This window comes from Abramis brama (assembly GCF_963993115.1).
Source record: "Abramis brama genome assembly, chromosome: 23".
Taxonomy (NCBI): Eukaryota; Metazoa; Chordata; class Actinopteri; order Cypriniformes; family Leuciscidae; genus Abramis; species Abramis brama.
The window spans coordinates 4111367-4128820 of NC_139985.1; the positions used below are offsets into that span (position 1 = coordinate 4111367).

Consider the following 17454-nt stretch of genomic DNA (forward strand, 5'->3'; position numbering starts at 1 on the left):
AATTTTCATTTTTAGGTGAACTGTCCCTTTAAGTGGGGACCAACATTTCTGACTGAAACTCCTAGAGCTTTCAAATTAAATCCACCAAACTTTGCACAGTCTGTTCCAACTTATGCAGGGTTCAGACTACACAATATTTGTGTCTGTTACGATAGTCACTATTTCAGATCATGCTATTTTGGTTCCTAAATTCATCGTGTCGTACACGTTGCTTCTTGACCAATCATCGCTTGTCGTCTTTAATGACATGCATGATGTCATCGAGAAGGCGGAACTAGCGACTGATTTCCGTGAACAAGAGCGTAAACAAACAATGGCTACCGAAGCGGCGTGTTTGCTCCTATTGGTCAACGTCACAGATGTGACGGAACCTGTCGTGGAGGACCGGAAAAAAATTAAACATGCTAGTCTTTCTTTCAGGACATCGTGAAGCGTCTCAGGCATGGTGTCGGTTGGCATCTATGACACTATATAAGATAAAACGATCAATGCCCATTGTCATTTACGAATCACTGCGACACCCTTCGTCAAACTGATCATGCCAAAATCAGTCTGATAATGTGTAGTCTGAACCTGGCGTTAATGCACTGTCTTTAACCGATCGTACAATTTCGCATTTCCAAATATCCTCCAAAAATATCCATAGACTATACAAATCCTGATTCTAAATTCATCCAATCTTTAAGTATAAGGCCTGGGCAACCTTCACAATTCAGTGGTTTTTAAAGTTTGTCTTGAGGAACTTTCCTATTATAGTTGCATTATGCAATCATTTCAGAACTAAAGAAAGAGTTGCACTCTGTCAAATACAGAAGCTGAGATGGGTTTTAAGATGCTGAGGTCACAGACGGTTCACTAATGCAACTACTCGATTGCAGTTATTATGATGAATATAAAACAATAAAAAACCATGCAGTCGTATTTGTTTAGGATGTGACGCAGCGTGACTCTCCGCATGGGATGGAAAGAACGGCGGTGGAGACGTTTGCACATGGATGGTCAATAAATAGTTCACAGCTGATGAGCAACATGAGAAGAGAGAAACCTCTAATGTGAAAAACATTCTGGCGCCGAGGGCTGATAACACAAATAACACCAGTGACAACAGGGTAATGAAGCTGTAAAACCTGTTATCACATACCTCCATTCATACAACAGCCTATTAAAAGGTTAACTTAATAAAACAGGTCAGCTTTTATCTTTTTCCTCTTGAATATCCTCATTAAAGTGCCCCTGTTATGTTATTTTAAAGGTTCCTCATTGTGTTTTGGAGTCTCATACAGAAGCTTTACATGCATCTAAAGTAAAATATAAAATAAAAACTTTAATTTTCTTATAATGCACAATTTTTATACAAATATATCTTGTAACATACATTTTCACAGTGTCTGAAATGGCTTGATAAAGGGTCTCTCTAAACCCCTCCTTTCTGAGAGCCAGCTCTGCTCTGATTGGTCAGATGGCCCAGTCTGTTGTGATTGGTCTACCACTTACATCGCCCGGATCTTTCTCAGCATTAAAACAGTAACGATAACTTCGGTTTTAGCGTATTAATTTGAGTCCCTAACCATTGGAAGTGCATGCAAAGTGGATTTGCTTTTGCAGAGCAGAAAACAGCATGTCGACATCACGAACCAAACTCAGCTACAAATACTGTGTTTAAGGGTCAAGACGTTCACGCAGGAAGAGAGACTGAAATGACTGACGACTCGTTTCATGCACTTCAGAATCTCTTCTTTCTTTTGGGAAACAATAACTAATTATCTACACTTTGATCTCTGAAACTTTGCAGACCTTTTATGTTTTCAAACAATATTACACATTACATGTAGAAAAACAGGTGATAGACATACACAGTAAAAGAGTAAAATTTGAGCAATCTCTTATTGACTGCCTATTAATCAGGATTAACTTTCTTGCAGTAATAATGCTTTTCACAAATGCTAATTGAGATTGAGAGCCACATAAACCCTTCTGAGAAGCCATAAGCCTTTGCTTTTGTATTTTTATGAAAAAATAAAACTTCATAACAGAAAAAAGTAATTTCTCTTAATTTTTCCCTACTGTACCCGAGTGCATTTCCTCCAGCCTCCTGTCTATCCATCTTCACTTTTACAGATCTGCGTTCTGGTCAGATGTTTAGGATGTTCTTTAGAGATCAGAAGCTGGGATGTCTTTATAATATACCTATAAATGCACCCACTTACTTCTTGAATTGATGCAAATTATATTTTACATAAGTATGTATGTGTACTAATGTTTTTCATTTGGTTTTAAGGCTTATACCCAGCTAACAGGGAACGTTCTCAGAACTTTGGCTGAAGTTCTGATAAGGTTCTCTCAAAGTTATGGGCAAAAACTCTTCCAGTAACATTAACAGAACTCTTATTCAGAGTTATCTGGTCTCTAAAAATGTAGCACAAAAGTGGTATTTATACATTGGTCATGGAACATCTTTTTTTAATCTAAAAGACATTAATCTAACATTTTTTAAATGTTACTACATGATTTAGAACGTTCAGCAGACATTCAAAAGTAACATTCACATTATGTTTGCAAAATGATGTTAACATTACAAAAAAAGTTTTTTAAACGTTTAAAAAAAAAATGGATGTCAGAAATAACATTGTCATAACTAAATAGGAATATTAGCAAAATGTTCTTAGATATTTTTGTTAGCTGGGTATGATTCAAAAGGTCCTATCCTGTATAAGCAGATTCATATACAACAATTAGAAAAGCTGAATTACTGCGTTTAATTTACATGTTTTCTTACCGCTCTGAAAGACTTTTGGTGCGCTGAAGTATCTTCATGATGTACATCTGGTACATATTTAATCTGTTAGAAGAGATAGAAACAAGCTTAAATAAATATTAACAATTGGAATTGACATGTGATATTTTCTTGGACGCCAAATGAGATCCATATGATTGATTGAAATGACCATGTTCAGTTAATTGTAGCGCTAATCTTTTAGGATACTGTCAATAAATGAGATAACACTGCCCTCTAGAGTTAAAGACAGATCCACTAGACCTGCAGATATGCAGAAATGCAACTCTAAAGACTGTCTTGTGGCTCCATTTGCCTGGCAAATGTGCATAACTAAAAGCAAATGACTTTTTGGTACATGTGCTTTTAAGAGTCTGCAAGAGTTAGAAATGCCAATGAGTCACTGAGGTATTGAGGAAACTAGAGCTGTTTATCAGAGAAACACAGTTGTGCAAGAATGACACATCTGTTTCTGAAAACATGTCGCATCCCGTGATGGATGTTTGATTCACATTTTGGGTCCTTTCTATTGGACATCTGAATTTTCAATGTTGTGAGGAGAAATGAAGTGTGACTATCGTCATCTTTACACTACGGTTCAAAAGTTTCAAAATTAATACTCATATTCAGCAAGGATGCATTAAGTTGATCGAAAGTGACAGTAAATACATTTATAATGCTAAAAAAATATTTTTTATTTAAAATAAATGCTGTTGGAAACTTAAATTTGAAAAGTAAGACCAACTGCTAGTAGTTATTAAGACTCAAGACTAAGTCTTAGTGGCCAGGGTGGTTGCATATGTAATGAAATTCATCATCTTCCAGCTGAAAATCAAATCTGATTGCTCTTGTAAAAGGAAATTTATGAACAAGTCACACTACTTAATATATCATTCCTGTCTGTGCCACAAACGGTGCAGGATGAGTTACCCACAAAGTTTTTTGGAAAAGTATGAGCAATGCCAACAGCCATGCATTATAGTAACAGCAATAGTGTTTCTGTTCAAAACAAACTTCTTGGTATTGCTGAGGGACATTTAATGTTGTTAAATGTAGGTGGTTTAATAATAATAATAAAATGGAAATACGTGGGTGATGCATCAGTTTCGTTAAACGCCCCTAACGCTGCATTTATGTCAGACAAACAGCTTTTAATACACAGACGTGTCGCCCTGTGACGCACAGCTGACAAATGTAAATATCAAATATTTTTATAAGCATCGTGAAATTGTGGCCCTTGGACGCCGCAGCATGCATGTTTACTTGCTGTCGTAGCTTGAACAGGTCCGATATTTACCTTCACCGATTTACCACACAGAGACAGGAAATGTCAACAGCCATCGTTTGATTATTCAATAAACTCACAAAAAAAGATGCTGAGAGGAAGTGAGGCGTATATGTGACCCTGGACCACAAAACCAGTCACATGGGTTTTTTTTTTTTTTTTTTAATTGAGATTTATACAACATCTGAAAGCTGAATAAATAAACTTTTCATTGATGTATGGTTTGTTAGGATAGGGCAATATTTGGCCGAGATACAACTATTTGAATATCTGGAATCTGAGGGTGCAAAAAAAAAAAAAAAAAATCGAAACATTGAGAAAATCGCCTTTAAAGTTGTCCATTTATGTTCACGATTGTGCTGCATTCACTCACAAAAATAAATGTTTTATATATTTAGGAGGAGATTTACAAAATATCTTCATGGAACATGATCTTTACTTAATATCTTGATTTTTGGCATAAATCAATAATTGTGACCCATACAATATATTGTTGGCTATTGCCACAAATATACCCGTGCGACATGTGACTGGTTTTGTGATCCAGGGTCACATATGGTAAGGATTTTACTGTAGCATTTTTACAGTATTTTTTCTGTAAAAATTATAAACACTTTCCACTAGAGTGTCTACAGTGATTTATATATACACACACCTTTCAAAAGTTTGGGGTCAATAATTTTTCTTCTTTTTTAAAAGAATATCATTTTACTCGATATTTCTGTTTTAAAATTCTTTCTATTCATCAAAAGAATCTTGAAATCTCGGTTTCCACGAAAGCATTACGCAGCACAACTGTTTTCAACATTGATAATAATCAGAGATGTTTCTTGAGTATCAAATCAGCATATCAGAAGGATTTCTGAAGGATCATGTGACACTGAAGACTGGAGTAATGATGCTGAAAATTCAGCTTTGATCACAGGAATAAATTACATTTTAAAACCAATTCAAACAGAAAAAAAAAGAGATCTATTATAGAAAGAGACTTCCTTCAAAAACCTTACCGACCCCAAACTCTTGAATGGTAGTGTATATTATATAACTTTAAGTTGTAGTAGGAGGCGAGCGGATATATAGAGCCTGGTGTGTGTATGAGCTGGCGATTTCTTTTTTCTCTCTCATTCTCTTCCAAACTCTCTCGAACAGCCTGGTTGCGTGCTAAGTCGCGCTTGGCTAAGCCATCTGGAGCCAACAGCGCTCGGAGGCCAGGGTTGTGTAATTCAACACAAACATGACACAAAAGGAAGAAGGCACCGTGCTCCAGGTGGAATGCTCCGCAAAAACCTCCCAGAAACACACAGGAAGGCATCTCCCATTCTTTTACAAAATCCCACAGTCGCGTCGGCTCCCCTTGTTTTCCCAAACTTAGCGTTGCGATTAGCGAGTACATTTTTTGGGGGAAAATAAAGTAGAAGAGAACGCTAGAAATGGGGAGCAATGAAAACAAGATTCTCTCAAGGTCTCAGACAATCTTTTTCCCAGACAAATATGCAGCGGGCCGTTCTTCAGGTGCTTGTTTGTCAAAATCCCGAGCTCGATACGAGCGCAAGTCTTATGAGAGCATCTGGCACTGATATATTATATTCCAGCGCTTATCCCGGCAGAACGGACGGGCCTCCGCTGCCATTTGGCTGCCAGATTCATTATCAGGTCAGGATCACAGAGCTAATTTACTGGTGTAACAAACAAAAGCTGTAAACACGCATGCAAGAACATGCAATCGTCAACAGATGCCACACATGATAAAAAAAGAAACTCGATCACCCGCCATGCGTCTGCATCTGGCCGGTGATGTCATGCTTCATCTTCTGTCCGGACAGAAGTGTGTTATCAAAGCTTGTGAGAGCAGAGATGGTCTTGTGAACAAGGAGGTGTTTGTTTCTTATCTGCCCCAGCCTTGGCCTTCAAAATCAGCTCTTGTCAACAACAGAGAGGCTGAGATGCAGCGCTGCCAGTCGCCCTTTTTAACTCTCTGAAACAAAGCAGACCTCAAGACTACTATAGGGAACATTCACAAAGAACAGTTGGAGTTGGAGATGCAGGTCAATAATATGAAAAATAAGCAATGTCTAGAGAGATGAGTTTTTAATTTGAGCTCCACGTTTTTAGAACATTCCCTGTGTCTGAATATGCTTGCTTCCACATGATAGGCGAAAACACAGCATGTGAGCCGAGTGGTTTGCCCAAATACATAACATTGATAAAACGATAGGCGAAAAGTACCCGGAAAACAACCGTTGAGATTCTGTAGTGTGCATATGATGAACACTTTCCTATCCCATGAGGCACAGGAGTGGATTTTTTTGAATGGCAGTGAACTGATACTGGTAGGTCACATGACAGTGACAACATTGTGGATGTAGGCCTAGTACAGTACGAATGTCATTCATACATACATGTGTACTATATTGAATGTGCTTTTTTAACAGTCGTGAAGGACGTTTCAAACCAAATGTAGTATCTACTATACAGTATGCGACTTTGGATGCAGTGGCCGTGTCATGAATAAAAATGAAAGAGGCAAGTGCAACGGTATGACATAAAATAAAATAAAATAGAAAACAGTACATTGGAATGTAAAAACTCATTCTCTGTGAACCGCCTCTTAAAAATAAAGGTTCTTTATTGGCATCTATGGTTCCACATTCATAGAAACTTTCCATTCCATAAAAGGGGAAACGATTTACTATAAGATCCCATTAGTTATCATTAGCTAATGTATTTTTTTTTTGATAACATTAGCTAATAAAAATACAACTGTTCACTGTTAGTTCATGTTAGCTGAGGTCCATGAAATAATGTCAACAGATACAACTATAGATTTTAATAATGTATTAGTAAATGTTGAAAATAACATGAACTAAGATTAATAAACAGTTTAGAAGTATTTTTAAAGGGGTGGTTGATTATGATTTCACTTTTCTAACTTTAGTTAGTGTGTAATGTTGCTGTTTGAGCATAAACAACATCTGCAAAGTTACAACGCTCAAAGTTCAAAGCAAAGGGAGATATTTGCTTTTAAAGAAATCGCTTTTTAAGGACTACAACAAACGACTGGTAGAGACTACACGACATTCCTCCCGGGTTAGTGACATCACTAACCCTAAAATTTGCATAAACCCCGCCCCTTGAACACGATTTAGAGATTATCAAGACAGAATATGCTAATCAATGACTAGAAGATAACTACACATAAGCTACATTAGTTCATCAACTAACCATTCAGAAATGTCCTGTTACATTCTACATGTTGTAACAACTTCTTGAGTCTCTCCATCATTGTCTGACTCCGGATTGAACATAAACATTGACATTTTCAATCTGTTGAAGCTCCGCCCCCTGTGCTGAGAGCAGCAGCTCATTTGCATTTAAAGAGCCAGACACAAAAATGTGCATTTTTGCTCACCCTCAAAACGTGACAATTTTAACATGCTATATAAACGGGTATTCTGAGCTAAAACTTCACATACACACTCTGGGGACATCAAAGACTTATTTTACATCTTGTGAAAAGGGCATTATACCACCCCTTTAAGTATTTTAAATGTTAACTAGTTAACAAATTAATCCTTATTGTAAGACGTCACCACAAAAGGTTCTTTATAGTGGAAAATAGTTAGATAGATTGTTTTATTTAATGCCATGTCAGCATCTAAGGCTATTTTTTATAGTGGAAAAGGGTTCTTAGAAATTTAAGATGTTCTTTATAGAAAGAAAATGGTTCTTTTAAAAACTGATCATTGAAAGGTTCTTTGGGGAACCAAAAATGGCTCCTCAATGGCATCGCATGTGATCTCGTAACTTAAATGAGTATTTACAGCACAGCGCCTTCAAAGCCATTCTGAGACTTTCATCCGCGATTCATTTGGACGTACTTTCGAATTACTCACTACCACACCAAAAGACCTTTAGACACAAATAACACAAAACAAAGCCATCCGTGACCACTCTTGCAAACATCACCTGCACGCAACCCACTAAATGCATGTGTGCAGAACTTAAACAGTCAAGACTTTGATCTCTACCCGTTCTTGATGATAATGAGACCAAGCTTAGTGTGTATGGAGGAAATCTGTGCGCTGCGTTGTAGTATAGGACTATTTTTATAAGGTGCCTTAAAGAGATGGAGCTCAGCAGACCCATTAAAGCGATGGTGTTGCCCCGACCCCCTGGCCCTGGAGGTGATGGGTGAAGATAGTCTCTATCCGCCTCTCTCAACATCACCCTTACCTCTTCTGTCGAGCACAGCCTTCCAAGAACATCACAGGAGAGCCACAGCGTTTACATCTGTGCTGTTTGTGCTATTGAGAGTCAATGGAAAAACCTGTTAGCGCCACAATGCAGTGTTAGTGTTAACGGAAACTAGAACAACTACTAAATTAAAGCATTTAACTTAAAAATAAATATATAAAGCATCATTTGGTGGGAAAATTACTCTAACTAAAACCCGAAACTAGCTAAAACGTAAATAAATAAAATGACCGTGAATTAAATTTAGTTTTATATACTCAGTATATTAAAAAAAGATACCTTTATAACCTGCCTTCGTTAAACATGAAAATGTCACTAAACTGAAAAGTTTAACACCATTGAACTTATTTTAATAATATCAGTTAAACTTCAGAAGCCTTTTGGAAACAACCATTTCCAATAAGTTGAAAATTGTTAACATTAATTAATGCAATAGTTATCATAAACTAATAATGAACAACATTTTTTTTTTTTTTAACAGAATAAATATAACAACAAATATACAATATTTAATAATAATACACCAATATACTAAATATACTAATATAAATATACTATTGTTCATTTTTAACTTGTTTGTTTAGAAAAGATTAGCTAATTTAACTGGAAATATTATGTATTTGCATATGTGGAATCTGAAATTAAAATGTATCAATGTAATAAAATGATTGTTTATTTTTAGTTCATGATAACCAGTGATATAACTAATGTTAAAAAAAAAATAAACTTACTGAAAACTACAAAACTCTGGAAAAACAACTAAACCGAATGTCATAGGATGAAAACGTAATGACAGCTAAACTAATAAATCTTTTTTTTATTTTTTATTCTACAACATTCCTTGCATAGATCACTTTATTCAACCTGCATAGTCCATGTGATATTTATGCTTTTCCAGCTCCAAAAGCATCCAGCTTCTAGACACAATGTCAAAAAATGTTCAGTACAATAAATGTCTGTTAATGAGAGTCAATGAACACGTATAGATTACCAGTCTCTTGGTTTGTCCTCAGATACCTGGCAAAGCTGTCCTCAGTGGGGAGCATCTCTGATGAAGAAACCTGTGAGAAGCTCCGAGGACTCATCCAGAGGCAGGTTCAGATCTGCAAGCGTAACGTGGAGGTGATGGACGCGGTCCGCAGGGGAGCCCAGCTCGCCATCGACGAGTGCCAGTTTCAGTTCCGCAACCGACGCTGGAACTGCTCGACGCTAGAGAGTGTTCCTGTGTTCGGGAAAGTGGTCACACAAGGTAAGCAGAGTCCCATTTAAAGGAGCATGAAGCCAGCTCTGCTTAAAAGCATGGGGATGCTTAATGTTTGCTTATTTCTGCCACAGGTACCAGAGAAGCTGCGTTTGTGTACGCTCTATCCGCTGCTAGCGTAGCCTTTGCAGTGACCAGAGCCTGCAGCAGTGGAGAGCTGGACAAGTGTGGCTGTGACCGCAATGTGCATGGTGTCAGTCCAGAAGGTGTGTGTGCTTTATCTGAATAATACTTATGATGATTAATCAGTAGCATTGCTATGAACCCACAAAAATTATTCTTGCATACCCAGACTGAAAGTAACTTATCCTGATCAAGAAATGCCCACTTTGATAGGAAGAGTTGACATGTGAAGTGATCAGTCACGATTCACGTGTGCTGTTTATGAGCAGGATCTGAAACATATTGTAATACAATAATATAATACTATACAAATGATTGCACAATATCTATCTATCTATCTATCTATCTATCTATCTATCTATCTATCTATCTATCTATCTATCTATCTATCTATCTATCTATCTAGTAATCTTTAAATGTTTATTGAATGTGTCAACTTAAGATATTATGTTTAACAGAATAATTTAAAAAAACATTTATTGAATATTTCTATGATATTATTGTTTCATTCTGCTTTCTAAGAACTGGGCAGAAATAATTAGATAGTGATTTATTATTATTTTATTATATTGCTAGCTATAGTTACTTTAACTAAAAGTTTAACTAAGATAAAAAAACTAAACAAACATATTTTAAAGATTTATATACCTAACATTACACTTTCAATAGATAGAAAATAAATATGCTATCAACATAATACAAAATAAATAGTTTCCATATAATATTTGAATGATTTGCTTTAGTGTAGTCAAAAGTCATAAGGTTTGACTTTATGGTAGACTTTTTCATATTCATTACTAAAATTAAAAAATAGCTAAATATACATATCCAATTCTAATGGATATCTAGTTAACTAAACTATAAATGACATTCAAATATTTGATTTTACGAACCTGGAAAACTGTTAGAATGATGATTTACCGATCCAGTACCTTGTAAACAACTTTGTTTCCATATAGACTGATAAAACTCCAGATTACACTTCTCCACTCTTGACCGTCTTTATCTCAACAGGTTTCCAGTGGTCAGGATGTTCAGATAATATTGCATACGGGGTTGCTTTTTCCACGTCCTTTGTGGACATCAGGGAACGAAGTAAAGGCCAGTCCTCCAACAGAGCCCTAATGAACCTTCACAATAATGAGGCAGGGAGGAAGGTAAGAGGCTTTACAAACATCACCACTGAACGTTTTCACACTCATGATCTGTTAATAAATGACATTTCTTTCACCATTCCAAGGCGATTCTGAACCACATGCGAGTGGAATGCAAGTGCCACGGTGTTTCAGGCTCCTGCGAGGTGAAGACCTGCTGGAAAGCAATGCCACCGTTCCGCAAAGTGGGCAACGTCATCAAGGAGAAATTCGACGGCGCTACAGAAGTGGAGCTGCGTAAAGTGGGCACCACCAAGGTCCTGGTTCCACGAAACTCGCAGTTCAAGCCGCACACGGATGAAGATCTGGTGTACCTGGACCCGAGCCCAGACTTCTGCGAGCACGACCCCAGAACGCCGGGCATAATGGGAACCGCGGGGCGCTTTTGCAACAAGACCTCGAAGGCCATCGACGGCTGCGAGCTCATGTGCTGCGGTCGCGGGTTCCACACCGAGGAGGTGGAGGTGGTCGACCGCTGCAGCTGCAAGTTCCACTGGTGCTGCTACGTCAAGTGCAAACAGTGTCGCAAGATGGTAGAGATGCACACGTGCCGGTGATCCAGGCGGCACAACTTCCCCTCAACACTTCCCTACATGCACAGGGAAACTAGGCAAATACACACAAGGGAAGACAGAGACATTCCCAAGCATTTCATGCAACGAAAGAGGAACATGTCATACATGAGACTATATATCTGACGTCCCAGTTGAGAGTATTTTTCTCTCTCCTCGTTCTGTTTTTAATTGCAGTTGCTCTCTTATTTTTATATATATATATATATATGTATATGTATATGTATATGTATATGCATATGTATATTTTTTAACTTATTGCAATTGAATAGAGAGTGAATTTTTAATGTGACGCGCACCAGAGGAGTGCCTTTGGGAACGGGGTTACTGACAGACGGTGACCCGGCGGGATCAGGGGCACATGAATATGGAGAAAGGTCGATGTTTGAAAGCTGCTGCTTTAGGGCTTCATCTTGAAAGATGGACATGGGACTAACCGAACTATCGAGATGCAGTCCAGGCGTACATGTACTTTCCATACTCGTTGCCATTCGTTCCTGTGATGCTGCTTGAATTCAAGAATCACTCACCGATAGCGCATACAGCTGAGTGTTAAAGTGAGCCCTGCTTTAGAAGAGATGCAAACCAACTCCAAACAAGACGGAGTGGAAATATTACAAGTGTTAACAAGCCGTTCAAAGGGAGAGCTTTGAAAATAAAGTCGTAGCTAGTGACGCAGACAGATCATTGGTGCTGAGCTGTAACCATGCATCTGGCACAAAACTGACAAACATAAATTGTTTACCCGCTTGGGATGCTTGGACCGACCATGGATTCTGTGCACGATGACTCTAGCACTTTTCCTCTCCAGACGCACATACCACAAATAAACAAATCCCCCAGCATTCCCTGCTCCATTAGTCAGACAGAGTGACTGAATTATTTATGCCGACTATGTACGATACCATAACTCCAAGCTTCTCTATAGTACAACTTGCTATCCAGTATGCTTTTAAAAGAAACATAGGTTTGTAAAGACTTATACACTGAAGAGGACTATATTTCATATGAATGTATGTTAAATTGAAATATATGCTGTGTCAAAGACTGACATCCTTGTGCTTGTGCTTATTGCTCTTTGCAAATGACGGTATGTGAGAGTAGGCATCCTTAGTGAACTAGCTTCACCAAAGAGACCACGCTGACCAATCTGGTCATTTTTTTAGCAGGGTACAATAGTTTGGTCTTGTTTGATGGGTTTCACACTAGGAGAAGAGTCTACATTTTGTAAAGTTTGGTTTTGCAATCTTGCTGGAGTCGATGTTAAAGTAATATCCCGGGTTCAATTCAGTAATGCTGATTACCACAAACATTAAGTTGGACTCGTCACTCCTTTTCATTATAAAAAAATGTAAATTAAAATTCTAGGATACTTACAATCACGTTAATCTGAATTATCTAGGTTAATAATGGGTGTTAAAATATAAATGTTTTATGAAAATATAAATGTTTTATGAAAATATAAATGTTTTCTAGTCCCAGACTAAAATGCAGTATTGAGCTGTTTTAACTAAATGCAACTTGCACTGATATATCTTAAAATATATATCAGAGCCTTTGATTTGTCTCAAGATGCACCAGTAATGTTTTTGTTTTTTTGTTTTTTTTAAGGCACGTTTTATAACTTAAATACTTTACCAATACTTAATATAACTTTAGAACTTTAAGGACTACTTAAATGTCCGAATTGCACTAAGGCCTAATCCTGGATTAATCTAAGCCCTGTCTCTGAAACCAGACCAAAGTGTGAAAAAACTGTGGTCATTAACAATATGTTATGCCTTGTACTAAACCCGAAATATTGATTTAAGTTACAGTACCATTCAAAAGTCTGGAGAAAGTACGATTTTTATTATTTATTACAGTACATGTACTCACAGTGTATTTACCCAAGAAAGTACTGGTAATATAAGGTAACTACAGGGGTTAAGGTTATGGGTAACACTTTATTTTACAGTGTCCTTGTTACATATGTTACATGTACTTACCATAGTAATAACAGTAAATTATGCATAATTACATGCAACTAACCCTCAACCAAATCCTAATCCTACCCTAACCCTATAGTAAGTACATGTTGTTAAATAATATTACAGAATATTTGGTTACACTTTATTTTAAGGTGTCATTGTTACAGTGTAATTATATATTTAAGTACTGAGTAATATTAAGCAACTACATGTACTTACTATAGGGTTAGGGTAGGATTAGGATTTGGCTGAGGGTTAGTTTCATGTAATTATGCATAATTTACTGTTATTACTATGGTAAGTATGTAACATATGTAACAAGGACACTGTAAAATAAAGTGTTACCAAGTATTTAAATATATCATTACACTGTAACAATGACACCTTAAAATAAAGTATAACCAGGTTATGTTTAGGAGTAGGTTCAGGGTCAGTATTACCCAGTTATTGTAATTACTGTAACAAGTACATCGTATGTACATGGGGAACGGGACTATAAATTAAAGTGCAACCAAAAATTTGTAGAAATTACTACTTTTATTTTATATCATCAAGGCCACATTAAATTGATAAAAAAAAATTGTAAAGACATTTATAATGTAACAAAATAAATGCTGTTCTTTTGAACTTTCTATTCATCAAGGTTCCCACAAACATATAAAGCAGCACAACTGTTTCCAACATTGATAATAATAAGAATGTTTTCTGAAGGATCATGTGACACTGATGACTGAAGTAATGATTCTGAAAGCTTTTCTATCACAGGAATAAGTTACATTTTCTACAAAATATATTAAAATACTAATATCTTAAGAAGAATATCTTATCTTAGAATATCTTACTGACACCAAACTTCTGAACAGGTACAAGGTTAAAGGGATATTTCACTGCTGGAAGGATGAATTTGTATTTAAATTGGGTCATTTATGTAGTAGAAATGTGAATTATTTTAGAAGTTGGTGCTTTCTAGACTGAGAAAAGCCAGAAAATGTATTTTTGGCTCATGTGGATGAAAGACAACAACTCCCAGAATGCACTTGCTTCGCTGCCCTACGAGGACACTCCCAAGCCACGCCTACCGGTTACAGAGGGCAGTGTCGGGAGAAATGATACAACTAGGCTACCAGTGACTCGGAACTGAAAAGACGGCGTTTTATCGTGAGATCCCCCTATGGGCGGGTTGAAAACATGCGGGACGAGCTCCTCCTACTGGCTGTAGTCTCTCGCCTCTGGACAAAAAAGCCTGAGATGACGCTAAATGACGATTTTTGCATCATCTGAGGGTTTTTTTCCAGACACACAATACAGAAATCTCTCGTCTCAGGGGGACATGAGGGAGGGAAGCACGGTCATTCCAAAATACGACCGAGTTTCTACTGATACAAAGCTTAATGCTAATCGGTGAAGTATCCCTTTATGAGATCACCAGGCTAACCACACCTACTACGACAGAGATTCTCCGAATAAATTCAGTAACATTTTGAATGGCATCTTCCTTCTGTATTCTGCTTTAGAGACTCATGTAATGGTTTAGGGATCAGGGCAGTGTCAGGCAGCTGCTAGTGACCCGGTATAGGCTGAACTCAGAGTCATGCCATCAAGCCAAGAACAATAAATATTTATAGAAACTATTCATGGATTACTGACAGGAATGAAGGTTATCGGACATGCATAACAACAATGCGGCCCCAGAGATGACTTTCGTAAGCACCGCTTTGCTGAGCTGTTGCCCAACAGCTTGAATTAAACGCCACTTTCCACAAATAATAATTAAATAAATAAATATTCCTTTATCATGGAACACACTACCACTCAAAATGTAGGGGTCTGTAAGATTTTTTATGTTTTTGAAACAAAGCTGCATTAATTTAATTAAAAAAAATACAGTAATGTGACATTTTTTAAATAAATTAACATTCTATTTAAATATATATTTTAAAAATGTCATTTATTCCTGTGATGGCAAAGCGGAATTTTCAGCATCATTCAGTGTCACATGATCCTTCAGAAATCATTCTGATATGCTGCTCAAGAAACATTTCCTATTATTATCAATGTTTATAATATAAGGTTATAATTCTTTTCAGAATTCTTTGATGAATAGTTCAAAAGAAAAGCATTTGTTTGAAATAGAAATCTTCTGTCACATTATAAATGTCTTTACTGACACTTTTTTGATCAATTTAGTGCATCCTTGCTGAATAAAAATAGTAATTTCTTTAAAAACACACACACACACACACACACACACACACACACACCTGACTGACCGACCAAACTTTTGAACAGTATACACAGTAATTTGAGAAACTGTAAAATTTATTTAAATAAATTCTTGGATATAATGAACATTAAACCATTCAATGATACAGACTGACTTTTTGAGCTGCATAAATATGAAAAAAAAAGAAGGTCTTCCATGATTAAGACAAACTCTCACTCTATTGGCTGAGCAAATGTTGTGTCCATCCCAGTCGGGCTGCTCAAACAAACAGATTGGTGCAGAAATAATAGACTTCACCTTTAAACACATATAGAAAACATGGTAAATATACACCTGAATAATAAAGCATCACTGCATAAATGTCTGCTACATCTAATGTTTCTTTCAGGAGCGATCAGACTACTCTACTCCACCCTTGCTGTAGGATACTACAGTCCTCCCTATCAAGGGCCTGACAGTCTGACGGGTAGGTTACACCCTCAAACAAGCTGACGCATTTCACCTTTAATTGATGTTGCAAATGTCATCAAACCACCTCTGGCTTTTTTTAGTTAACCGTGAGAGCGTGCACACTAGTTTAAAACAATCCAACCATGTCATTTTATATGTACATTTTAAAGTCGGCTTCCATATTCCTTGGTAATACCGATGTCTGTTACTAATAAACTGCTTTGAGGAACAGGAAGATGTGGTTTAAAGAGAGGAGAGTTTGTCTTTTATTGTGCACTGGGATATTAAAGCAGGGGGCATATCTGTGGACGCAGACTGGAGAAATCATGGAGAAATCCTCATAATATCCAGCACATCCTGTGTTTGTGGAAGTAGAGATATTGGGGCCCAAAAGCATAGTTTTGAAATTCTTACTGTAATATGCAGACATGCTTTACTAACATGGATGTTTCAGGGGGACTTTTTAACACCTATAACACGGCAATCTGTCTGTGACAGTAAGACATTTCTCCTATGGCTATTTTGGGACAAATATATGGGCCTGAATGTGGAAAAATCAGTGTGTATGAGAGTAGATGTAAAATGCGCTTGAGGGAGATTTCACTATGAGAAATCTAATCCTGTCAACAGAATGGCCCTGTCACCGCCTCTTTGATGGAAAATACCACACAGTAATTTAATATTTGGAAAGGCTTTTCCAGGGACATAACATAATTATCAACCTACAATTCAATAAAGGAACTCAAAGATCAGGGGCTTTAGCCTTTCAGCTACTTTTAATATGACTTTGGTCTCTGAAGTAATCACAGAAACATTTGTTTGATAAGCCAAGACATTAGTCAATGGCAAATATGCTATTTGTGGTCAATGGTAAATATGCCATACATATATGTATTTATACATGAAAAATAAATAAATAAATGTTATATATTATATATATATATTATTCTTATTTAATTATTTTTTATAAGGGATATATATATATATATATACACACAAAATACAAAATAAATGTGAACAAATATAACAAAAAATAAGATAAATTATATTTATATATACATAAAAGTAATTTTTTTATGAAATGTGTATTATAATTTTTTTTTATTTTATTATTATTTAATTTCATTATTAGGGATAATGAATATATATATATATATATATATATATATATATATATATATATACACATATATATATATATATATACATATATATATATATATACATAAAAGTAAATTATTTATTTTATAAAATATGTATTATAATGTACTTTTATAATTTTTCATACAAAAAAAAATTATATATATATATATATATTTTCCATAAATGTAAACTATAATGAGTACTGATTTATCCACTTCCATTTCACACTGTATACATAAACTCAC

At 36.2% G+C, this 17454-nt stretch overlaps 1 protein-coding gene across 2 annotated transcripts in view; it reads left to right on the forward strand.

Moving 5' to 3' along the window:
• wnt4 (wingless-type MMTV integration site family, member 4) overlaps positions 1-11723 on the forward strand; it is a 29985-nt gene extending 18262 nt beyond the window's left edge. For both annotated transcript variants that reach the window (XM_084100045.1, XM_084100044.1), the window contains exons 2-5: positions 9326-9561; positions 9648-9779; positions 10711-10853; positions 10937-11723. In XM_084100045.1, coding sequence (XP_083956171.1) covers positions 9438-9561; positions 9648-9779; positions 10711-10853; positions 10937-11407 — 870 coding nt within the window. In that variant the 5' untranslated portion in view covers positions 9326-9437 and the 3' untranslated portion in view covers positions 11408-11723. The remainder of the gene's footprint in view (positions 1-9325; positions 9562-9647; positions 9780-10710; positions 10854-10936) is intronic.
• The last annotated feature ends 5731 nt before the right edge of the window (positions 11724-17454 follow it).